The sequence below is a fragment of the Astyanax mexicanus genome, chromosome 24 (genome assembly GCF_023375975.1).
Source record: "Astyanax mexicanus isolate ESR-SI-001 chromosome 24, AstMex3_surface, whole genome shotgun sequence".
NCBI classification, from domain to species: domain Eukaryota; kingdom Metazoa; phylum Chordata; class Actinopteri; order Characiformes; family Acestrorhamphidae; genus Astyanax; species Astyanax mexicanus.
Window position 1 is genome coordinate 1,338,890 of NC_064431.1, and position 24,650 is coordinate 1,363,539.

Here is a 24,650-nt window from a genome sequence, read left to right on the forward strand (position 1 = left end):
TGTACAGCCTTTTATCAGTCCTCTCCCGTCCCTCCCCATACATTATCCACTACAGCTGGATCTGCTCGTCCCCCGCGGCGTCCCCACGTCCCCCTCCGCCTCGCTACGCTTCCCGTCCCTCCATAACAACACTGCTGCTGCTGCTGCTGCTGCGTCAACCAGACTCAAGGACTTTGATGAAACATTGATGGAACTTATCTTCAGCTCTATTCACCAGATTTCATCTTCTTGTCTGCTTGGCTTTATCAGATGTCTAGTCGTGTCCTACGTGCGAGATTTGCACTGTGCACTGATTTCTGGACCACACACAGAGGTGCCACAACATCTACTGTAGATAAAGTAATCCTGTAGACACAAGGGTGTTGAATCTTCAAGAAACTGACGATATGAAACGATATGATGCATATTCAGCACTGCTACTCTAATCATACATTTACCTCAGTACTGCTCTTCTTATTATATATTTACTGCTATATCAGCTATATAGCTGTTGTTCAGTTGAAATTATTTGTCACTGATTTATTTGAATGCCAGAAGTGCTTCTATTTTTCCATTTTCATCTTTTTTTCTAGTTTGGTTGCCAAATATTTGCACAGAATTGCCTAAATATTTGATAATCTCGAACACCTTCTCTTTTTCAATGTGTTTTCTTTATTTTCATGACTATTTACATTGTAGATTCTCACTGAAGCATCAAAACTATAAATGAACACATGTGGAGTTTTATTTACTTAACAAAAAAAGGTGCAATTACTGAAAACATGTTTTATATTCTAGTTTCTTCAAAAAATAGCCCCCCTTTGCTCTGATTACTGCTTTACACACTCTTGGCATCATTCTCTCAATGAGCTTCAAGAGGTGGCCACCTGAAATGAAAAGTTTTCCAACAGTCTTGAAGGAAGGAAGGAGTTCCCAGAGGTGTTTATTAGCACTTGTTGCTCCTTTGTCTTCTTCACTCTGTGCTCCAGCTCACCCCAAACCTCAAATCTGGATTGGGTTCAGGTCCGGTGACTGTGGAGGTTCATCTCATTTTTTATTAAGTACATAAAACTCCACATGTGTTCATTCATAGTTTTGATGCTTCAGTGAGAATCTACAATGTAAATAGTCATGAAAATAAAGAAAACGCATTGAAAAAGAGAAGGTGTGTCCAAACTTATATATATAACCTATATTTTTAAAAGTCCCTAATACATACAGCTGTTAAATTCTAGCTCATCTAGATCATAACGAGGCGTACAGTCGTGTCTCTCAGAGCTCGTCCTTCGTCTTCCCTCCGTTTTCACAGCTGGACTTCATTTACATTTTCTTTCATTGACTAAATCACTCCCTCTGAAGTTGGAGCTGATTGTCCTCCACCGCCGGTTACATAACAGACCGTTAAAGCGAGGAGGCTCCTCTGAGCTTCTGCTTGATTGATGTATTGTCCCTCAGTTCAGTACTTGTTGCTTCCTCATTCTCTCAGTGCAGCGTTACGTTTCAGTACTCGTCCAGATCGTACATCAACCTCCTAACCTTGCACCTTTACCGTAACTGAGACGGTAACTAGCAGCTAGCAGCTAGCGCATTAGCCTGGAGTTGACGTTCTCTCTCTGAAAGACAACAGCGCTGTGAACAATAGGCAGAGCGACAGACTGAACAGAAGAAAGGCGGAGGAATAACGACGCTGTTCTAATGCTGAAGGGCTTTAATGAGGACCTGTCAGCGCTGCCAGAGGACAATACTGTCTCATTCAGAGGAAGATGTTTTTCCAGCTTAGCTGATGGGAATTCTTGGCAGGGATGCATAAAAACGTAAAGTGAATGAGGTGGATAGAGAGGTACACTTACAGGTGTTCTTAACCCTCCCTCCTGTTATGTTCTGGGTCAAATTGACCTGCTTTAAAGTTAGAAAATCTATGAAAAATCCTTTGGAGTCCCACAGGGTTCTGTTTTAGGCCCTATGAAACTTACATAAGTCCTAATGCAGAAACTGTTATTATTATATCATGTAGAATCCATTTGGAGTCCCACAGAGTTCTGTTTTCGGTCCTATGAAACTGATTCTAATCCTAATGCAGAAACTGTTGTGGATTAAGTGGTCAACATTAGGTTTTGATCATCCTATAGAGCCCCACATGGTATTATTTTAGAACTAAATCAAGTACCTAATGTGGTTTGATAACCATTTGGTTTAGAATGTCTTGTGGAGTCCCACAGGGTTCTGTTTTAGGTCCTATAAAACATATGTAAGTCCTAATGCAGAAACTATTATTTATTAATTATATTATGTAGAATCCATTTGGTTTAGCATGTGTTGTGGAGTCCCACAGAGTTCTGTTTTCGGTCCTATGAAACTGATTCTAATTCTAATGCAGAAACTGTTGTGGAAACATTTGGTTTTGATCATCCCATAGAGCCCAACATGGTTCTATTTTAGAACTAAATCAAGTACCTTATGTGGTTTGGTAACCATTTGGTTTAGCATGTCTTGTGGAGTCCCACTGGGTTCTGTTTTAGGTCCGATGAAATTTAGGTAATACCTAATGCAGGAACTATTGTAAATTATGAAAAATAAAAGTAATACAAGTATTAAAAGTATGAGTTGAGTAAGTAGGTGGATTTATATTTTCATAACAGGTAGTTAAAGATATAATATGGTCAGAGTTCACTCTGCTAGCGTCTTCACTTTGGCACACCGGAAGCGGAAGTCTAAATAAAGTACATTAAATAAAGAGTCAGCTTCTTTATTGTCCCTCCAGGTTCGACTCTTTAGGTTTAAGCTTCTCCCAGATTCATCTAACCCTGACCTCCTTCAGTCTGAGGGACACTGGCTGAGTTTCCAGCCCTATTAGCGCCCTGCCGGCGCCCTCCACTCCATTAGGCTGGATTGCAGCAGACAGAAAGTGCTCTCCTCGGCTCCTCCTGATGTGATTAGGGCTGCCCACCTCTCCATCCTGCCCCTGTCATCCCTCCGCCTCTCCCCGCAGGACCTCCTGCAGCAGGCGAGGAGACGAGGGGAGGATACGGGACGTTATTAACCCCCCACCTCCTCCTCCCTGTGATAGAGCTGGAACTGAATTACAGCCTCTGCAGGAGGCCGGCTGTAATTGACGCTGCACCGGGATGTTTGGATTAGGGAACAACAGGGCTCGTTGGGTTGTTATGTGCAGAAGCTGCGAGGTGCTGCTAAATGAGGTGTAGAGTTTTGGAGACTCTTAAACTATTTCTGTGTTTGTTTGCAGTGAGAAGTTCATGGTGAGGCTCAACAAAAACGGAGGCCCGAAGAACCCGGAGAAGGTCGACAGACTCTGCGCCTTGTTTACGGTAAAGAACCAGCATTATTACAATGCCTGTAAATGACGGCGCATGCACCTTTTGATCAATAAATTCAGGTGTTTTGTTTAGGGACAATGATACAGGTGAATAATAAAAAAAAACAAGCATCTAATGTGATTTGGTCTTGTGGAGTCCCACAGGGTTCTATTTTAGGCCCTAATAAACTGAATCTAATCCTAATAGATTTGTGAATTTTGTGGAATTTATTCAGTTTAGCGTATATTAGGGAGTCCCACAGGGTTCTGTTTTAATCCCATTTAATCCTAATGCAGAAACTATTGTGAAAAATTGTTGAATTAATTCAGTTTAGAATGTTCCACAGGGTTCTATTTTAGGTCCTACCAAACTTATGTAATACCTAATGCAGAAACTATGCTTAATTATGTAGAATCCATTTGGTTTAGAGTGTTTTATGGAGTCAAATCAAGTACCTAATGTGGTTTGGTAACCATTTGGTTTAGCATGTCTTGTGGAGTCCCACAGGGTTCTGTTTTAGGTCCTACGAAACTTAGGTAATACCTAATGCAGGAACTATTGTAAATTATGTGGAAGTCATTTAATTTACAATGTTTCTTGGAATCTCACAGGGTTCTATTTTAAGTCATATGAAACTGATTCTAATTGTGAATATATAGAAAATATATAATTTATTTGGTTTAGTGTATCTTATGGAGTCCCACAGGGTTCTGTTTTAAGCCATATTGACCCTAATGCAGACTGTTTTAATTATATAGAAACTATTTGGTTTAGAATGTTTTGTGGAGTCCCTCAGGGTTCTATTTTTGGTCCTGTGAAACTTATGTAATACCGAATGCAGAAACTAATGAGTGAACTATGTGGTAAATATCTAGTTTCGATCATCCTATGAATTCCACAGGGTTCTATTTTAGGTCATATGAAACTGATTCTAATCCTAATGTAGATAATATTGTGAATTATGTAGAATCTATTCAGTCTAGTGTATTTTTGGAGTCTCACAGGGTTCTGTTTAAGGACCTATAAAACTTATGTCCTAATGTCCTAATGCAGAAACTATTGTAAATTATGTAGAATTAATTCAGTTTAACCTGGCTTTAAAGGAATGATGAGACACTCTGATTGGTTTATTTTACGTTACACCCAAAATTAAATGATAAATTACGAGAATTAGTACATGACTTTTGCATACTGTAAAAAAAAAGAAAGATATACTGACACGCCCTAAATCAAGCTGCAATTGTTGATGCCTGTGCTGTATAAACACTGCAGTTTAAGATGATTGGATGCAATTGTAAGAATATTATACTTGATATTTCTGCAGGATCTAAGCAATAAGGACATGAAGAGAGACCTGTACATTGTTGCTCAGGTCATCAGGACAGGTGAGTGACTCACTTTCAATGAGCATACGCCATTTCCCAGAGAATATTTGAGAATTATTGACTTCAGTCTAAACTATACACTTACATGTTTGTAATCTAGTTTTACTAGGGACACAAATGGGACACATCCCCTTTTTATTCAGATTTTTATTTGAAGTGTGTGCTACTTTGTGTAGGTCTATCACTTTAAAAAAAGGTTCTATTTATTTGTTTTACTACTTCATTTACTATATTGAAGAGCAGAATTGTTTTGTATTGTAATGTAATGGTTATATATGTGTTTTCTATGCAGGGAGGATGCTGCTGAACGACTCGAAGAAAGGTCCTCCTCACGTACACTACAGACGACCCTACGGCTGCGCTGTGCTCGCCATGAGCGACGTGCTGCAGACCATCTCTGAACTCAAGGAGGAGAAAGACTTCGTGCTCAAAGTTTACACGTGAGTTTACAAAACCATTTGGAAAATGAAAAAAACTGTCCAGGTGGATGGTGGTTTCTGGTTAAGAGTATGCTGTGCGTAATTGGCTGCTGCAGTTCTCGCTGTTGTGTATTTGTGTGTGTGTGTGTGTGTGTGTGTGTGTAGATTGTAAAGCGTTCTTGGGTTTGTTTTAGCTTTAAGCTTTACTCCCTGCGCAAGGCGTGCCACGATGCTCATTACTATCTTACACCCCGTCAGCAGTGTATTTTCATGATTGCGCCTTCACTATTAAAATAGCGTTAAAATAGAGTTTAGGAATATATCTACACTGATGGGCGTGGTGGTCTGGAAGTGAGGTGTGTTCAAGTACATTTCTGTCGTGTTTCTATTTTGACGGTGTAAAACACAGGTACGCCACTGACTGATTAAAACTCTGACAACAGTCAACAGTCAGCCACACAATGGGAATGACAACTGGCACACTGATTGTTTTTTTTTTTTTACGTTACACACAAAATTAACCACACCCATGATTCATTAAAAGAATTAGTTCATGGCTTTTGTGTGTTTCGTGCTGCAGAGGGGAATTTTTTTGCGTCCTTTCACGCCCTAAATCTAGCGGTGCATGCATGATTGACCGGGGTGCTATAGATCACTAACATAGGGCCCTAGAAGAAATCCAGAATAGTGTAGCTGTTATAAACAATCCTTATCGAAAAGAATCAGTTATTGTAAGGTATACATTATTTGGTATTTTATCTTATTTAGTCGAAAAACTAATTATCTGTTTTGCCAAATATTTAGTGCATCCCTAGTCCTATACTTTTTTCCACTTAGCATAGTTACAGTACATACAATGCAGAATTTAAATTAATATAAAAATCCTCCAGTATTAACATTAATTGCTAACTACGCTATGTGCTAGCTCTTTGGCCGTCCAGAGGTAAGTATATTGGCCTGTCGCCTGCTGCTAACCCAAGCTAGCACTGCTGGAGCAGCATTAGCATTGCCATTAGCAGTTAGCTGCTGATGCTGATTCTCCATCTTTAGTGTAAATCTGGAAATCTAAGCTTACTGTAAATAAACGGAAGGGCTTTACTCACCCAAATAAACAGTTTTCAGGAAATAAATTTGTGTAGATTAACATCCAGCGCTTGATTGACTTTTTCTGACTCGTCTGAATTATTATTACTTTTTTTTTTTTTTAGAATTACAGTTTTCTTTCCTTCGCTTCTGAATTAGAAGGAAAACATGGCACCCCTGTTCCTTACTAGTGTTGCATTAAATTTGTCCTATTATTCAGTGTACCTTATAGTGCTGTACCTGTAAAATACAGAAACTCCAAGGTATAGCAGGCGTTTGATTGCCTCCGTACCTCATATACCTCCCAGACCTCCATTACGCCGGTGTGCACCAGCGCAGAGAACGCCGTCTCCTGTGTTGTCTTGAGAACAGGCAGAACTGGTAAAGAGGAAAAAAAGAGAGAAAGATGGAGGGAAAGAAACCAGCAACACTTTCTTGTGATCCCCAGCAATCACGCTGACAGGTAATCACGCACTGCGAAGCCTGGGCTCGTGCCGCCGCCAGCGTGAAAGAGAGGAAAAAGAGAAGGAGTGCTATTTGCTCTATCACTCTTTCTCTCGGCCACAGGGAATGTTCCAGATCACTATTAATACTGCTCAGAGTGATACACCTCAGGCAGCACATACTGTCAGAATATCAAAAACACAGAGAAGAACTACAGTCTTTCTTTCAGTGATTCCAGGTTTGATGGGACTGATATCTGATGGATTCCAGTTGTGCTAAATCAGCTAACGGACGCCTGCGTCGCTATGTTGGTCATCATATGATTGAGTGGTGGGGACCTTTAAAACATAGAGGTGTGACGAGACACTCCTCATATGACACGAGACGAGACACGATACTTTAAAAATGAAAATGGACTTGAAAAAGTCAGAGTTTTATTTGACAAACTCATAAAACCCAAACTCAACACACTGGTTTCTCTCACAAAGTGAGTCTATGAAAAATAGAAACTATAGAAATAAAAACAATTAAATATATATAGTTCAAACAATAAGTGCAACGAAAACAACCAGTCATATTAAGAATATGGTTTCTGTTTTTTTTGTTTGTTTTTTTCTCCTGAGTTTCTTTTAACTTAACTATGTTTAACCATAACCAGTCAGATTAAGACTATGCTTAAAGTGCAAACAGAGACAAAACTTTTTTTATTAAATGCAGTAAAAAGCTAATTTTAGGGAGTTTAAGGGATTAGTACAACTACCCAATACTTGGGACAGAGCATTTTTGCATTGTGACTTTATTAGCTGCTGCGGTGTCTTGTCGGTCACTCTGTTAGCATTTAAAATGATGAGTTTCTTTGATTTTACCAATTTAAAAACCTCTGGAATATAATAAAGAGGAAGATGGATGATCACAAACCATCAAACCACCAAACTGAACTGCTTGATTTTTTGCACCAGGAGTAAAGCAGCATAAAGTTATCCAAAAGCAGTGTGTAAGACTGGTGGAGGAGAACATGATGCCAAGATACATGAAAAACAAATATTGATTTCTGACTCTTAAAACTACTTTATGAATATGAACTTGTTTTCTTTGCATTAATTGAGGTCTGAAAGCTCTGCATCTTTTTTGTTATTTCAGTCATTTCTCATTTTCTGTAAATAAATGCTCTAAATGACAATATTTTTATTTGTAATTTGGGAGAAATGTTGTCTGTAGTTTATAGAATAAAACAACAATGTTCATTTTACTCAAACATAAACCAATAAATAGCAAAATCTGTATTCTGTGTTTTTTTTATTGCAGTATAATACACTGTAATAAATAGTTGCAAGCAGATAAACGACACAGTTCTCCAGATTTAAGCTGTGTGACTGCAGGCTTGCTCCTGCCGGCGATTTCTGACCCTTTTTACAGGCTGGTTGAGCGTAAGTGATCTCCGTCCCTCGTGTGCACCTGCTCCCCTCGAAGGGACAGAGCTCTGCAGAGGATGTGTAATATAACACTGTGGAGAAAAGCTCAGACATCAGGAGCAACGCCAGACTGACTGACCTCCAGAGGTGCTGATGACCTTCTGAATTAAATGTCTACGTTCACATTACCAGGCTGAAGTGACTCAATCAGATCTGATTTTTTTGCTCAATGTGGCTCAGATCTGATTTTTTTCATGGCTGTGTGAACGTGCCAAATCGGATTACATTTTTTTCCAAGTCATTAGCTTTTTTTTTTTAAAGTAAATTTAATTTCAGATAAATTTAAGTAACTTCAGCTCGGTTTCAAGATTTAAATGTTACACAGAGTAAATAAGTGAACTGAACTTCAGTCAATCCTTTCTTTTAGTAAACTTTACTTCATTTCTAGATACAATATTATACAATATTTATGATACATAATGTATTATAATTCCTGAAATTTAATTTTTTTTGTTAAAACACACAAATTACACTGTCTCAACACATAGACGGCATGTAATACATTCTTTTTTAGTATACTAAAGTATAGTATAGTATAGTAAAGTATTGTATAGTATAGTATAGTGTAGTATAGTATAGTATAGTAAAGTATAGTGTAGTATAGTATAGTATACTATACTATACTATACTTAAGTATACTGAAAAGAATGTATTACATGCCAATTATGTTTTGAGACAGTGAGACTTGGTCTGTTTACAAAATAAATCTATTTTGATTATTGAAAATATTTGAATGTGTGTTTTAACTAAAAATATTTACATTTCAGTAATATTGTATAAATGAAGTAATTGTAATTAGGTAATATTGTAGCAGAAATGAAGTAAAGTTTACTAAAAGAAAGGATTGACTGAAGTTCAGTTCACTTATTTACTCTGTGTAACATTTAAGTCTTGAAACCGAGTTGAAGTTACTTAAATTTATCTGAAATTAAATTTACTTAAAAAAAGCAAATGCAGGAAGCTGTGAAACGTTTACTCAAGTAAATTTTACTCATCATTTTTTTCATTGTATGTGGTCCTAAATCAGATACGTATCCGATCCACAGACATGCAACATGAATGTGAACGGTCAAAATATACGGTCAAAATATCTTTCTGTTTTTACGCATTAGCATTAGCGCTACGTGCTTCTCTTCTCTCGTCCCTACACTGCATCTCTTGGTGCAGCTGTGCAGCTATAGCTGCTAAAAAAAAACAGCAAAAGCAAACCGCCTGTCCTTTTTTTTTCACCTCCTGGACCTGAGCATGAACTTCAGAGCAGCTGTTTCCTGTTTCTCCACTCCAGCAAAAAGATGCTCCACATATGAGCTGCTAACTCATCCATTTCCCTTTATAAAGCTACGAGTCTCTCCTCTCTCTAATATGAGGGTTTTTGTTGTTGGTGAAGAAGGAGGCGTTTATACAGGTATCAATGTGCAGCATGTGAGACGATTCAGGAACAGATTCTGTGTTCACATTACACACAGATACAGATCACTTACATTTACACTGAATGTGAACCGACAAGATACACAAATCAGATCTGAGGAAAAAATCTGATTTGATCAATGTGAACGCAGCCTAAAATACACATTTAGAGAACATGCATTATATTTTTTTCATATTTTTACAGACCTATAAGTATCTACCACACACACACACCTTACACACACACACACACACACACCGTACACACAGCAGCACACTGCAGCCATGGTAAGAGATGTGCCTGGAAACAGGAATGAGTGGATCTGTGTGGAGGTGATGTTGTGTGTCTTAATGCATCACTATGTGCACATGCACGTGTCCCTGCGTGAGACACAGCGGATGGGGGTGTAGGAGGAGTGAGCCAGTGATTGGATGCAGGTTTTGCAGAGACACCTAGTGGTGGAAATGTAGGAATAGTGTTTTTTGGCATGTTATATTTTTTATCTGTGTTATCTGTTAGTAAGTATCTTTAGATTGCACTGTAGTTTTGGGAGTTTTGATACTTTGATACTTTAATACTTAATATTATAAATATTATCTTTATCGATGTCAAATATTTAGCAGAATATTAGGAGATAGGCCTGGAAAAAGTCGAAAATATTAGTTTTTCGACATATTAAACTTCATATTAACTCTACTTCTTTTGTAACTGATTTTCTTTATTTTTTATTATTATTATTATTCTTGTTTTTGCAGATGCAACAACGAGAACGAGTGGTACCAGATCCATGAAAACATCATACGCAAGTCCAGCACCAAATACACCGCTCCCAGCACCAACTATGGTAAGTTCATTTCTTTCTGTAAAGGTGTGTAAACTTGAGCAAAGCAATTTATCATAGTTTTGCTATAAATTTTATGTTGATTATTTGTCATTATATTTGTTATTTGTTTCTTATCATCTCCAGTGCTGGCATAACTAAGTTATTTTAAAAGAGCTGTGCTCTGAGCTCTGCTCTGACTTTGGCGGATTGCTATTTTAACAGCGCAGCACTTCTGCTTTCGCTTCTCAGCAGAGGAAACTGAGCTGCTGGTTGATGCTGTGAAGGAGCTCCAGCAGCTTGTTTACTACGGGAACAGCAATGTTATTTTATTTACTATTCTGTTTCATTTTGATGTAAAAGCTGGGTTTGCGCATGGTGCACCTGGTAACGGGTGACTATTGTCAGGGTTTAAATCAGTCAGTGGAGCTCCTGTGTTTTCTGCTGCCAAGATAAACAAGCAAAACACCAGAAATTTACCTGAACACACCTCATTTCATAACCAGACCACCACGCCCATCAGTGTAGATAGATATACAGTGGCTTGCAAAAGTATTCATACCCCTTAAACTATATTTTGTCACCTTACAACCACAAACTTAAATGTGTTTTATAGAGATTTTAGTTGATAAACTAGTTTTCAAACTTTTTATAAAATAAATAATCTGAAAAGTGTGATGTGCAAAACTATTCAGCCCCCTTTTACTCTGAACCCCCTGAACAAAATCCAGTGCAGTTAATTGCCAGTGCAGTTAAAGGTCCAGCTGTGTGTGATTTAGTCTCAGTATAAATACAGCTGTTCTGTAAAGGTCTCAGTAAAGACCAAGGAAATCACCAGACAGGTCAAAGAAAAAGTTAAATACACACAATTATGTGCTATTTTGTGTTGGTTCTTTACTTAAAAACTCAATAAAAAACATTTTTATTACAAGTTCACAAGTTACTTGAATACTTTAGCAAGCCACAGTATATAGAAGGACTGTTGCTATTTAAACAATGTTAAAATAGACGCTGACCTCGACGGGGTGTAAGATAGTAAGATAGCAATGAGCATCACGACTCATCTTGCGCAGGGTGTTAGATTGTCCTTAAAGCCTCGTTTGATAAACTATGCTTGATATTTAAGGGAAAACTTAGTGAAAATAAGATTCTTTTACAACAAACTGCTCCCTGAATGTTTGCTTAGAAATATTTTAGCAAGTTAATCACTTATTTGTAGTTTAGCTTCAGGATATGAAATCTATTTCTGCACTTTGGTCAACGTTGGGCCCGAGGGGTTTGGCTATATCATGGGGTATTAGCGGAGCTGGGTTTGCTGAGGTCTGAGAGATTCCTGAGGCCTGAATGTTAAGCGGCGAGACGGCGGCGTCCTGAGAGACCTGTTAGCAGCCTGATGGATATTATCATAGAATAAACCCCCACCAAAAAATTAAAAAAAATATTAAAAAATTTAAAAAACGACCTGCCGCCACACACCACTGCTGCTGCCCAGCTCCCATTAAAACACATTTCCTTTCAAGTGTGTGTGTATGTGTGTGTGTGTGTTAGACGTCTTTGAGTGTGTGGGGGGTCCGGAGAAGGCCTCGTCAGGATTGCACTTGAATGTCATCATCCTCAGATACAGCCTTCTCCAGAATATTGAGAATAGTTTTTAACACTTCTTCTGTATTCAAGAGAAAGTCCATCAGAACCAGCGCTGACACCAATATGTCATCACTTTTCATAACTGTGGAGCTTAGATACTGTCATTCCCCAGGAATAAGAGAGCTTAGAGAAAGATACATGCTGGTAAAACCTCTTAGAAATGTTATAACATGTTCTAAAATCAGAGAAACATGCGCAGCACATGTACGCCTTCTTCCAGCGGACACAAGATGTCTATTTGACATCAGAAATGTGTTTGAATACTAATATTGTGTCGATATGAAGCCCCAACATTGCACAGATTCTCTGGTCTGATGAGACGAAGATGGAACTTTTTTACGTTAATTCTAAGCGGTATGTGTGGAGAAAACCAAGCACCACTCATCACCTGCCCAATACAATCCCAACAGTAAAACATGGTGGTGGGAGCATCATGCTATGGTGGCGTTTTTCAGCAGCAGGGACAGGATGACTGGTTGCAACTGCAGGAAAGATGAAAGCGGCCGAGTGCAGAGATATCCTGGCGGAAAACCTGTTCCAGAGCACTCTGAACCTCAGACTGGGTCGAAGGTAGACCTTCCAACAAGACGATGACCCAAAGCATACTAAAGCTAAATTAACAAATAACAAAGGAGTGGCTGCGGAACAACTCTGTGACCATTCCTGACTGGCCCAGCCAGAGCTGTGACCTAAACCCAACTCTCTGGGGAAAAGACCTGAAATGTCTGTTCACCAATATTCACCAACCAGATCCAAATCCAGGTTATGGAAAAGTTGTTGCATCATTTCCAAAAAGACTGATGGCTCTACAGCTCAAAACGGTGCTTCTACTCAATACTGAGCAAAGGGTCTGTGTCATGTGGTCCCTGTCTGTTCTCGTGTTTCTGTGTTTATTTACCTTTTTCTGTGCCTGTCTCTGCTTGTGCCTGTGAGTGTGTCTCCCACGTGATCCGTGCTCCTCAGTGTTTCTTGCCCTCACCTGTGTATCATTTGTAACTCCGCCCCTTAGCCCCAGGTGTTCTCTGTTTCCCGTGTGTGTTACACTATTTTTAGTCCGTGCTCCCTTTCCCTCGTGTCGGTTCTTGTGCTTTGTTAGCCTGTTGTGGTTGCGTCTCTGTGTCTCATGTTTCTTGTTTTCAGTTTAGTTTCCGTTTATTTGTTTATTTTTGTCTTTTGTTATCTGTATAATAAATACACTCGCATTTGCATCCGCTCTCCTCGTCCCTCCTTCACGCACCCTGACAGAAGAACCGACCAAACTATGGATGCAGCGAGTGGCGTCTACCTGGGTTCCAGATTGGCGATCCGCCGCACCTCCCTTTCTCGCGGCGTGCTGGAGGAGCAGCCTCCTCTCAACTCCTCAGCTAGCCGGCGCCGGAGGAGGAAAAGACGGCAGCGGCGTTCTCAGCGCTCCCGCTCGCCCGAGGAGGACCCTCTCAAGGGGGGAGCACTTTTTGGGGGGGCGCACCGTGTTGGCAGGGACGCAGGTTGTGAGGAGTCTTATTTCTGGGACTATGTAGACTTCCTCACACCTGCGTCCAGCTCGGAGGAGGAGGAGGGAGATTACCTCCCTACACCAGCCCGTCTGCCGTTGCCTCCAGGGGCAGTCCTGCCTCCCGCATGCCTTTGTCCGCCCTGGTTCCTGACCGGCGACCCAGCGCCCTCCGAGCCGGACTTCACCGGCGGACCAGCGCTTCCCGCGCCGGACTTCACCGGCGGACCAGCGCTCCCCGCGCCGGACTTCACCGGCGGACCAGCGCTCCCCGCGCCGGACTTCACCGGCGACCCAGCGCTCCCCGCGCCGGACTTCACCGGCGACCCAGCGCTCCCCGCGCCGGACTTCACCGGCGGACCAGCGCTCCCCGCGCCGGACTTCACCGGCGGACCAGCGCTCCCCGCGCCGGACTTCACCGGCGGACCAGCGCTCCCCGCGCCGGACTTCACCGGCGGACCAGCGCTCCCCGCGCCGGACTTCACCGGCGACCCAGCGCTCCCCGCGCCGGACTTCACCGGCGACCCAGCGCTCCCCGCGCCGGACTTCACCGGCGACCCAGCGCTCCCCGCGCCGGACTTCACCGGCGGACCAGCGCTCTCCGCGCCGGATTTCACCGGCGGACCAGCGGTCTCTGCACCTACCCCTGTGCCCGTGGCTCCCGCCGCCACGCCCACTCCCAGGCCCCGCCTTTCCAGGCCTGCTCCGAGGCCCCCTGACTTTGCCTCCCGTGGTGTACCCAGGCTACCCCCACAGACTTTGTCCAGCCCTGGGTACCCATCTATGTTTCTCGTACCCCTGTCTCTGCCTGTCATGGTTCCCGTCTCTGTCTATGTTCCAGTCTCTGTCACTCGTGGTTTTTCTGTTCCAGTCCCCGTCACCGTGTTTGTTTCTGTCCCCATTACTGTTTTCGTTCCGGTCCCTTTGCCCAGTAATGTCCAGTCCCCGTTTTCTGTTCAGTCTCCTCTCGGGTGTCCTCTGTTCTAGTCTTGTGTTTTGTTTTGTTTTTTGGTTTCCACCCTCTCCTGACCGGCTCCTGGGGGTTTGTTTTTTTGCGCCCCAGGAGTTGCGCGTTAAGGGGTGGGTTCTGTCATGTGGTCCCTGTCTGTTCTCGTGTTTCTGTGTTTATTTACCTTTTTCTGTGCCTGTCTCTGCTTGTGCCTGTGAGTGTGTCTCCCACGTGATCCGTGCTCCTCAGTGTTTCTTGCCCTCACCTGTGTATCATTTGTAACTCCGCCCCTTAGCCCCAGGTGTTCTCTGTTTCCCGTGTGTGTTACACTATTTTTAGTCCGTGCTCCCTTTCCCTCGTGTCGGTTCTTGTGCTTTGTTAGCCTGTTGTGGTTGCGTCTCTGTGTCTCATGTTTCTTGTTTTCAGTTTAGTTTCCGTTTATTTGTTTATTTTTGTCTTTTGTTATCTGTATAATAAATACACTCGCATTTGCATCCGCTCTCCTCGTCCCTCCTTCACGCACCCTGACAGTCTGAATACTTATGACCTTTTTAAAAAAATTTAAACAAACATTTCTACATTTCTGTTTTTTTTTTTTTGTCAAGACGGGTGCTAAGTCTTAATGAGAAATAAAATGTAATGTAAAAAAAACACTATAATATATGAGTTTTACATTTTTAAATGAATTACTGAAATAACTACTGAAGCAATTTTTCAATGATATTCTCATTTTTTTTAGATGTATAGGTATACAGTAATATCTTACACCCTCTAATGTACTTTTAAATCCTGCAGATCACCTGATTATTGTTTTTTTTGTATTTGTATTAGTTTTGGGTAAATTTCTGAGTTAATATAATGTAAAGCTCTTGTTTTTGGAACGAACCCCATTAATATGAATACGAACGACTAATTCACCAGATCACAGGAGCGTTCAGCTGGGGCTCTGTCCGTACAGAAAGCACACAATTACACAGCTCTAATTATTCTGGCCTCCTGTAAAGCTGGTGGGCTGCGGCGGGTCTGAACGGGTCTCTGTGGACCGAAACCAAACTCTGTGTCTCAGCAGTACGTGGGAGTTAGAGAACCGGCGCCGGCTCGGGGAGTTCTCGGCGGGGAGCGATGCAGAATGCATGAAACCGTGCAGCCCTGCAGTTAGATTACCTGCAGCTCTGGAGGTTTTAAATGATTGAAAGTAGCCTTTCGTCTAGTGGCTGAATGAAGACGCACTTTGTAAATGAACAGCAGCCACCCCACCCTCCACCACCATCACCTCGTCCTCTGGAGACAAACTCCATTCTCGGATCTCAGACGGTTTGAGACGTCTGACAAAAAAGTGGCGTTTTAATCTAACACCTCGGATATTCAGGACTGAAGTGTCGGCTGTGTGGTAATGCGAATACCTGCAGTTCACAGACAGTTCCTGCATTTCAGAGGAATATAACATATTTAAAAATTGGGTTTTCTCTCAAAATGATATATTATTATATTGGATACAGATAGAGGTGAGGGAAATATTGCTAATGCATCCAAAAGACCATCAATGAGACATGTTCAGACCAAGACAAAAAGGTGTTTTTGCTTTTATTAAAGCTAGTTTCTGCTTATATCATTGCTGTCCAACAAAAAAAAACTTTTGTCTCCATTTTTGTTGATTTTTAGTTTAAACAGACAAGCTGTCCCTCACACTGTGCCAAAATTTCTTGATGAACCAATAGAAATACTCCAAAATGACCTGGAATAAACTCTTTTTACATTGACTCCCATTGAAAGTTTACAAGTTTTTTTCTCTCTCCTGTAAAGTTGCTGTTTTGGAGATAAGTGTTTTTCGCTGTCTTTGGACAGTGACGAAATACAGTAAACTGAATTCACTAAATTCTGAATCTGCAGAGTCAACGTGTAGCATTCGTTTTTCCCTGTGCGAGCGCCCTACGCAGCTGCTCATGTTTATACTTTTTACGACTTTATTATTATAAGATTTTTATTTGTTTTAATTCATTTTATGCAACACTTGTAAGGAACAGGGGTGTTGCCATGTATTCCTTGTAATTTACGTGAGTGCGTAAATCGCTTTATTTAAAGCCGTTTAATTAAAGTAAGCTTAGATTTCCAGATTTTCACTAAAGCTGGAGCATTAGCATTAGCAGCTAACTTCTAGAGGTTAGCACTAGTAAATGCGTGTAATAATATGCAAATCAGTCAATCAATAATAGCGCCCCTCTGCAGAAGTCCAACCATCTGCGCCTCACCGCTATCAGAGGCACACTGCCACACCCCTAAACCCATACATCACCCAGTGCCTCGTCCAAACTACCCCTTCCCATTTTTTTTGCATTTTTTAAGATTGACCATTTAATGCCTCTTTAAAAAAACACTTTTTCTGCAAGCTTGGTGCAATTACACAGTTTAACCAGAGAGGTCTCTTGCCACTGCGATGATTAATTATCACAGGAAATAACATTTAGCATGACGTGTGTGAATCATGCATCCTTGTTTTATTGGTTATTGATGTGGAAAAGCTTTTAGGGAGGGAGGGAGTTTATACTGATAACCGATTCTAATAATCGATTCTGTTCAATTCTACAGTAAGGCTTTTACAGTATAATGTAACTGGATGCTTTGCTCTGTGAATGCAGCAGGATTGATTAAGAGCATTGCAGCTTAAAGCTCCACTAGGTAGGATTGAGATTTTGTGCTCGTGGGCTCCCCCTACAGTTGTAGAGTGTAATAAATGTTTGTCTTTCACAGACATATTCGGTTTCTTTCCAGCTTCTGCCAGAGTGTCTGTATGTTAGTTTGTAAAGAATGGACCAGTAGTCCTTGTAGAACTGTTAGAACTAAAGGTCGGAAAGCAGGTCGCAGTTCTCGCGAGCGTTGGTTGCGGCCGCCTCGGAAAACTTACAGAGTCTGGTTTGAGCTCAGAGGAGCTCCGGCACAGACTCGAGAGCACCGCTATTCCTCCTATTACACCTCAATGCAGCGCTGCAGTGAGTTTCAAGCTGTAATTTTACTTCTTTAAAAAGATCAAAAATCAAGGAAATCCTACCTAGTGCTGCTTTAAATAACAATTTTTTTAAATTACCTTTTTTTCCTCCACCTGCTTAGGTCTGATCATCTCCCTGCAGCTGCTGAGAGGAGAGATGGATCAGGTTCGGCGGGAGAACCCCATGATCTTCAACCGCAGCGTCGCCATCACCCGCAAACTGGGCTTTCCTGATGTCATCATGCCAGGTGAGTGCTAAGTGCACATTCACACCTGTGTGATAGTCTTGTTTTTAAGTCATTATAAATCACTAAAATCACAAAATCACCAACAATTCACCATTTTAACACTCTAAGCACAGCTTCGAGTCTAAACATGGCTTCATCTCTTATATACAGCTCTGGAAAAAATAAGAGATCAATTCAGTTTCTGAATCAGTTTATCTGATTTAGCTTTTTATGGGCATATGTTTAAGTAAAATGAACATTGTTGTTTTATTCCAAATAAAAATATTGTCATATAGATCATTCATTCAAAGAAAACAAGTTCATATTCATAAAGTAGTTTTAAGAGTTCAGAAATCAATATTTGGTGGAATAACCCTGGTTGGTTTTTAATCACAGTTTTTTGTTCATGCATCTTGGCATCATGTTTTCCTCCACCAGTCTTACACACTGCTTTTGGATAACTTTATGCTGCTTTACTCCTGGTGCAAAAATTAATTCAAGCAGTTCAGTTTGGTGGTTTGATGGCTTGTGATCATCCATCTTCCTCTTGATTATTATGTTACATTATATATTCTATTATATTATATTCTTGCCAAGTAAATAATTTAGATAGTTTGAGACTTCTATCTTCTCCAAATTTGAGTCTCTGAATTGAATTTGAGTTGGTGCTCATATCGGCTGAAAAAATGGGTTTATCTTCCTCTATACTGAGCCGCCCAGGCTGGTTCAATTATAATCACAGGCAAAGCAGCTTCTTTAAATTCAGCATTTTCAAAAAGCCAATAAGTCGATAAGGCCCTGAGCGAACGCGGCTCCATGCACTTGTTATGTATGCATTACTAACAGGCGGCTTAGAATCTATCGAACCTGAATGTCTGGAAGAGAGAGACCCTATATGACGCTATTCCAAACTGCAGCGATGGCTTCAAAACTTGTATTTTATGTATTTTATTGAGATTTTTAGTGATAGAGCAACAGAAAGTAGCACAAAGTAGCACATCACTGTGAAGTGGAATGAAAATTATACATCGTTTTTTAAAAATGTAGTCAAAGAAAAATCTGATAAGTGTGATGTGCAAAAGTATTCATCCCCCTATATCAGTAATACTTAATAGAGACATTTGATGACTTCCTGTATGAATCTTAAATTAATAATGCATTATAAATAAAAAAATAAGCAATAATACACTCCGCCAGTTAAAATCGTTCCATTGCTGTTCTGTTTGTAGCTGCACTGTTGCTGTTTGGTTTGTAAGCGCTGCATCGTTGCTAGGTTACCTGTATGAGGCGGAGTAATACATGGAGAGCTTCGGTTACAGTACATTACCGGCTGATAATGGCACTCGTAATGCGATTCTCAGCCAATAACATTGCAGGGTTGGAACTAACTGTGGTATAATGCTTAATAATGCTTAGTTAGCAGTTGTTTAGCCAATTTTCTACAGCTGTAGCAGATGTATTGTATTGGGTTTGAATAATCAGTTTAACTCTTGATAAAGTTTGGCGTTAGTGTTTATATTTAGTGTTTAGTGTTTAAACCCCGCCCACTTGATTAGAGATGAGTGTTTCACTCCTTGTGATTAGTGCCCACTCTTCTAATCTAATATATTTCACAATAAATATCGCCATGCTTCAGGTAATATCTCGCAATATATCGAGATATACTGAATTTTAGCTCCTGTATCGTGTCAGGTTTTGGCCAGTAGACAGGATTTACGATCCTCCTCCCGCTAGGAACTTTTACAGGCTGTCTGTTTGTGGTTGGCTGCACGGGAATTGTTTGGCAGGGTCGAGCCTGTGGCTGAGCTGTCTGAATAAAGAGCTTTATATGGATTTGATGGACCTGGATAGGACCAAACCGATGGAGGGGAGAGTCTAATGCAGTGTGCGGTAGCCCATTACAGAGCCACTCAGGACCGGGCCCAATCCAACCCAACGCAACGCGCTCTGGGAGCCAGTCTGCTGCTGCCAGATAACGTTTTTATCAGGGTCTGGAACTGTGGGATGCTGTCAGTGGAGCAGACAAATGGACGGAGGTTTATTCAGACGTCACAGTGTGCCGGCGTTTCTAAAAGCAGCTCTGGTCCAGTTTGCTCCATTTTCCATCACCGTCTGATTCCGATATTTCCCATGCTCCTCTCTGGGTCCCCCTCCGAGTGTTTGTAAGCCACTTTGAAGTGCTGCTTTCTTTCATGTTTATCAGGATTATCACAAGAAAAGTGAGCTCCTCGTTTGACGGGAAACGAGGTGCGGTATATAAACGAAACATCAGGGCGCTGTTTGGTGGAAACATACTGTTGTTAAATCGCATTTTTACTGCAGCTTCAAACTGTTAGTGTTTCGGCTGTTTGGCTGCTTGACTCTGTGTTTCTGTTGCCTCTGTTGTGATTGGCATGTTGTCTGCAGACACAACAACAGGTGGTGCACTCTGATTGGCTGAAAAACAGTGGCTTTTGAAGATCATCATGGGCGGGTTGAGCCATTTTGCATTATGTTAAATAAGATATTTGGCCAGATTGTTGTGTGGTTGAGGTCTAGGAATGAGAAATGTGGGGTTGCTTAAAGATGGGCTGTAAGAAAATATAAAAAGTATTGTAATATTATATTTGCTGATACTGTATCGAGTCTCAAAAATGCAATATCGAAGGTGCTGCTCTCATGATTGTGAGATCACTGGTTTGAATCCTGGTCATGCAGCTTGCCATCAGCTGTTGGAGCCCCGAGAGAGCACAATTGGCCTTGCTCTCTATGGGTGGGTAGATGGCGCTCTTTTCCCTAATCACCTCTTGGGTGGAGGAAATATACAGCTGAGTAGAAGGATAGTTTGAGATAAATAATAAAAAAAAATGCAATATTGATTTTATTTAATTATATTATTAGTAAATATGTAAAGACTGGTGTCAGAAGTGGTTAATTTAGTGTTGTGTTTTAAACCCTGCCCACTAGAGAGCAGTGTTGTATTTGTCCCTCAGATTGCACTGTTCTAATTAGATTAGTAATCGAAGATAAGTAATCTTTGTACTACATTTTTAACATATATATTTCCTTGCCTACAATATCGCAACATATTAAGTTATAACCACTATTGCCAAGTTTTTGCCAATATATACAGCCCTACTAATGGCTCACTTGTTTAATCTTTGTTTACCTACATTTAGCAGCACCATAGCAACCACCTGGGATATCATAGCAACCTTAGCAACATCTTAGCAACATGTAGGGCCCAAGCTTAGTGCACAAACTCAACTTTTGCATCAACAATAAACAGAATACTTAATAAAATAACATTGCTGTTTCCTTAAGTGAGTTTCCTCTGCTGAGAAGTGCAGAAACGCTGCACCGTTAATATAACAATCTGCCAACTCAGAGCGCACCTGGCTCTTAAAGGGAATTTTTTTAAAAATTACACTCTGATTGGTTTATTTCACGTTATGCCAAAAATGAACCACCCCCACCATGATGCCTTTTGAGCATTTTGAGCCACACATGGTGTACTTTTCCCGTGGTTATGATAGCGAAGATATACTGACAAGGCCTAAATCAAGCTGTGCGATGCACAGCCCTTAGTGTTTTGTGCTTTTCTGCCACGTGAGGCAGCAACACATCCTGTGCAACAGGATGTTCTGCACATATGACTTGACTGAGTTCCTCGTATCACTACTAGGAGTGACTGACTTTCATATGTGAGCAAAAGCCTGTTACAATTCATCTCAACGTAGCACAAACCTTCTCCTCCTCCAGCTCCTCCTGCAGTCCTGTGTGTAAACACCATGCAAATCACACCCTCATTCCTCTAGTGACGTTCTCCACTATCGATTTCTACCGAGCGCTTCACCCATCCACCCCCAGTCTCCACACCACCGAGCTCCCCTCGCTGTCACACCACCCTGAGTAATTACCGCCGCTCTGCTAGCACTGAGCTCAGGAACAATATTTACTTTAGTCTTTAGAGAAAAATAGAAGTAGCAGGACTTAATTCAAGCCAGAGTTTCACTACTTTCACTACTAGAGCTGAGGAAGCTGAGCTGAGGATGTTTAATGTGGATAATGTGGATTTTTGGTTGGATTATATTGGTGAGAATATAATCCTAGAAATGTGCAGAATTATAATTATAGTGATTTTTTCAGTTTCATTGTACTGTGGTTGCTCATTGCTTTGCAGCTATGCACCACAGCAGCCCCCCACTTAGCAATGCCACAGCAATCACCCTGGAATACCATAGCAACCGCCTGACAGCCTTTTAGCTTTATGGACTACCATAACAAATACTTAGGAACACCACATCAGCCAACCTGAATACCATAGCAACAAGCTAGGGACCACTTAGTAACCGTTTTCACTCTGGAATACCATAGCAAGCACTTGACAACCAAATAGCAACATTAAAACAACCACCTAGCAATGCCATAGCACCCACCTGAGAGCCATTTAGCAACACATAGCGAAATACACAAAACATAGCAGTCACATGTACTTTCATAACAAACACCTTGCAACACCACTTCAGCCAATCTGGGTACCGTAGCAACTACCCAGGAACCACTTAGCAACTTTATAGTAACCACTGAACAACCATCAAGCAATGCAGTGCAATAGCATTCACCCTGAAATACCATAGCAACCACCTGAGAGCATTTAGCAACACCATAGAAAAATTAGGGTTATTCCACTAAATATTGATTTCTGAACTCTTAAAACTTTATGAATATGAACTTGTTTTCTTTGTATTATTTGAGGTCTGAAAGCTCTGCATCTTTTTGTTATTTCAGTCATTTCTCATTTTCTGTAAATAAATGCTCTAAATGAGAATATTTTTATTTGTAATTTGGGAGAAATGTTGTCTGTAGTTTATAGAATAAAACAACAATGTTCATTTTACTAAAACATAAACCTATAAATAGCACAATCAGAGAAACTGATTCAGAAACTGAAGTGCTCTCTTTGTTCTGTTCAAATGTATTTTTGTTCCACTAGTCGCGTGATTTTTGTTGGATTTGATTTTTTTGGGGTTATTCAGGCGACATCCGCAACGACCTGTATCTCACCTTGGAGCGAGGCGACTTCGAGAGAGGAGGGAAGAGTGTGCAGAAGAACATCGAGATCACTGTGTACGTGCTCTACGCTGACGGAGAGATCCTTAAAGTAAGTCTTCCAGACGTTACATGGCTCTCGACTTTATTTATTTCAACTTTTACAGTGGAAGTTTGTGTATTTTGTGAGCCAATCCAAATTAAAGCAACATGAAGCAATAGAAAGTAGCATGAGCATACTGTACATCAAATCTTTTTTAATTTATTGGATATTTAAGGTGGCAGCTCTCAGTTTTATAAGAAAAGTGTTGATATTTGTTCTTGGCTGTACTGTAGGACTGCATCAGCCTGGGGTCAGGAGAGCCTCATATCACTGAGCATCGCTCCTACGTCCTCTACCACAATAACAGCCCTCGCTGGAGCGAAGTGATCAAACTGCCCATTCCCATCGACCGCTTCCGAGGCTCTCACCTGCGCTTAGAGTTCAGACACTGCTCCAGTAAGATCTCATCCACCACTCATCACATCCAGCGTTTATATTTCTGTTTACAGTACTGCAGAACATCTTTCAGCTGACTTAACTCTGTATTAATGTGTGTTTTACTCAATACTGCTAGAGTATCTGAGTTAAACCAAGATCAGATCAGGGATTTTATGTATAAATCTCTTTATAAACTGTGTAGACACTATAAACTGGAGTGAAAGCATGCATGCGCACAAAAAACTGAAATCTTTATAAATTACAATCTGCTCAATGATTATTTAAATATGGGAGGATTCCCCATTCATCCTGAGCGGGATAACAGAAGAACGCAAAGTAAAGAAGCAGAATTTTGGTGTTGTGGCATCACTAGTGATAGTGGGTTGGGTAATTGTTTTTGTAAATTGGGGAGAAAATAGGAAAAAATAGAAATGGGAAAAAAAAATATATAATAATAATAATAATAATAATAATAATAATAGGTAAAGTGGACATTTATAGGCTAATTCTGTAATATTAGTCTCTATAAATCTACATCTCAATAATAATATTTATTGCTCAGTAATAATCTTTATATAAAGCACCTTTAGATTTTTTCAATTGTGAGATAAAACAAAAAACAAAATAAATACAAATAAACTACAAGAGAAATACACAAGTTCACATAAAAATAATACTGCATATAGCACATTGAAACTGTATACACGCAGACTAAAAATATATTTAAACGAGTATATTTATATTTTATTGTATTTTAACTTAAATCTTCTGTTTTAAATCTTGAATTATGCGGTGTGTAGAGGAGTGGGCGTGTCTGTGGACGAGTGGGCGTGTCTTTAGATCAGTGGGCGGGGCAGAAAACTCTCTCAGGTGTTTTTAATAATTGCACTGCTGTAACGTTAACGGTCTTTTACACTCATATTGATATTTTTTATTTCTGATGTTTCTACAGCGAAAGATAAAGGTGAGAAGAAGCTGTTTGGGTTTGCGTTCACTCCGCTGATGAGAGAAGACGGAACAACGCTTTCCGACGAGAGTCACGAACTTTATGTGTACAAGGTCTGAGAAACCTCATAAAGTTGTGTTTTTATACCTTGTGTTAGCAGGTTGTTGGCTGTGTTAGGTGGGTTTTAGCTGAGTTTTATCAGATTGTCTGTGGTATTCAGTGTTTTTTAGCATGTTTATGGCTGTGTTTATTCGTTTTTAGCTGTTTTATCGAGTTGCTAGTGGCAGTCAATGTTTTAGCTGTGTTTTATCAGGATGTTGGTTCTATTTAGTATTTATCATATGGTAGCTGGTTGTTTGCTGTGTGTAGTTGTATTTTAGCTTTGTTTTAGTGGGTTGTTAGTGGTATTCAGTGTTTTTTAGCATGTGTTTGAAGGTTGTTGGCCGTGTTTAGCTGGTTATAGCTGTGTTAACAGGTTTTTAGCTGCGTTTTATCAAGTTGTTAGCCGTGTTTAGTAAGTTTTAGCTGTGTTTTAATGGTTGTTAGCTTTGTTTATTGGGTTTTTGCTGTGTT

General features: G+C 40.5%; 1 protein-coding gene across 9 annotated transcripts in view; it reads left to right on the top strand.

Moving 5' to 3' along the window:
* dock3 (dedicator of cytokinesis 3) overlaps positions 1 to 24,650 on the top strand; it is a 204,581-nt gene that overhangs the window by 135,656 nt on the left and 44,275 nt on the right. For all 9 annotated transcript variants that reach the window (XM_049471870.1, XM_022682201.2, XM_022682202.2 and 6 more), the window contains 8 exons: positions 3,224 to 3,305; positions 4,618 to 4,678; positions 4,971 to 5,118; positions 10,260 to 10,348; positions 17,515 to 17,640; positions 22,638 to 22,762; positions 22,987 to 23,149; positions 24,084 to 24,190. In XM_049471870.1, the coding sequence (XP_049327827.1) occupies positions 3,224 to 3,305; positions 4,618 to 4,678; positions 4,971 to 5,118; positions 10,260 to 10,348; positions 17,515 to 17,640; positions 22,638 to 22,762; positions 22,987 to 23,149; positions 24,084 to 24,190 (901 nt within the window). The remainder of the gene's footprint in view (positions 1 to 3,223; positions 3,306 to 4,617; positions 4,679 to 4,970; positions 5,119 to 10,259; positions 10,349 to 17,514; positions 17,641 to 22,637; positions 22,763 to 22,986; positions 23,150 to 24,083; positions 24,191 to 24,650) is intronic.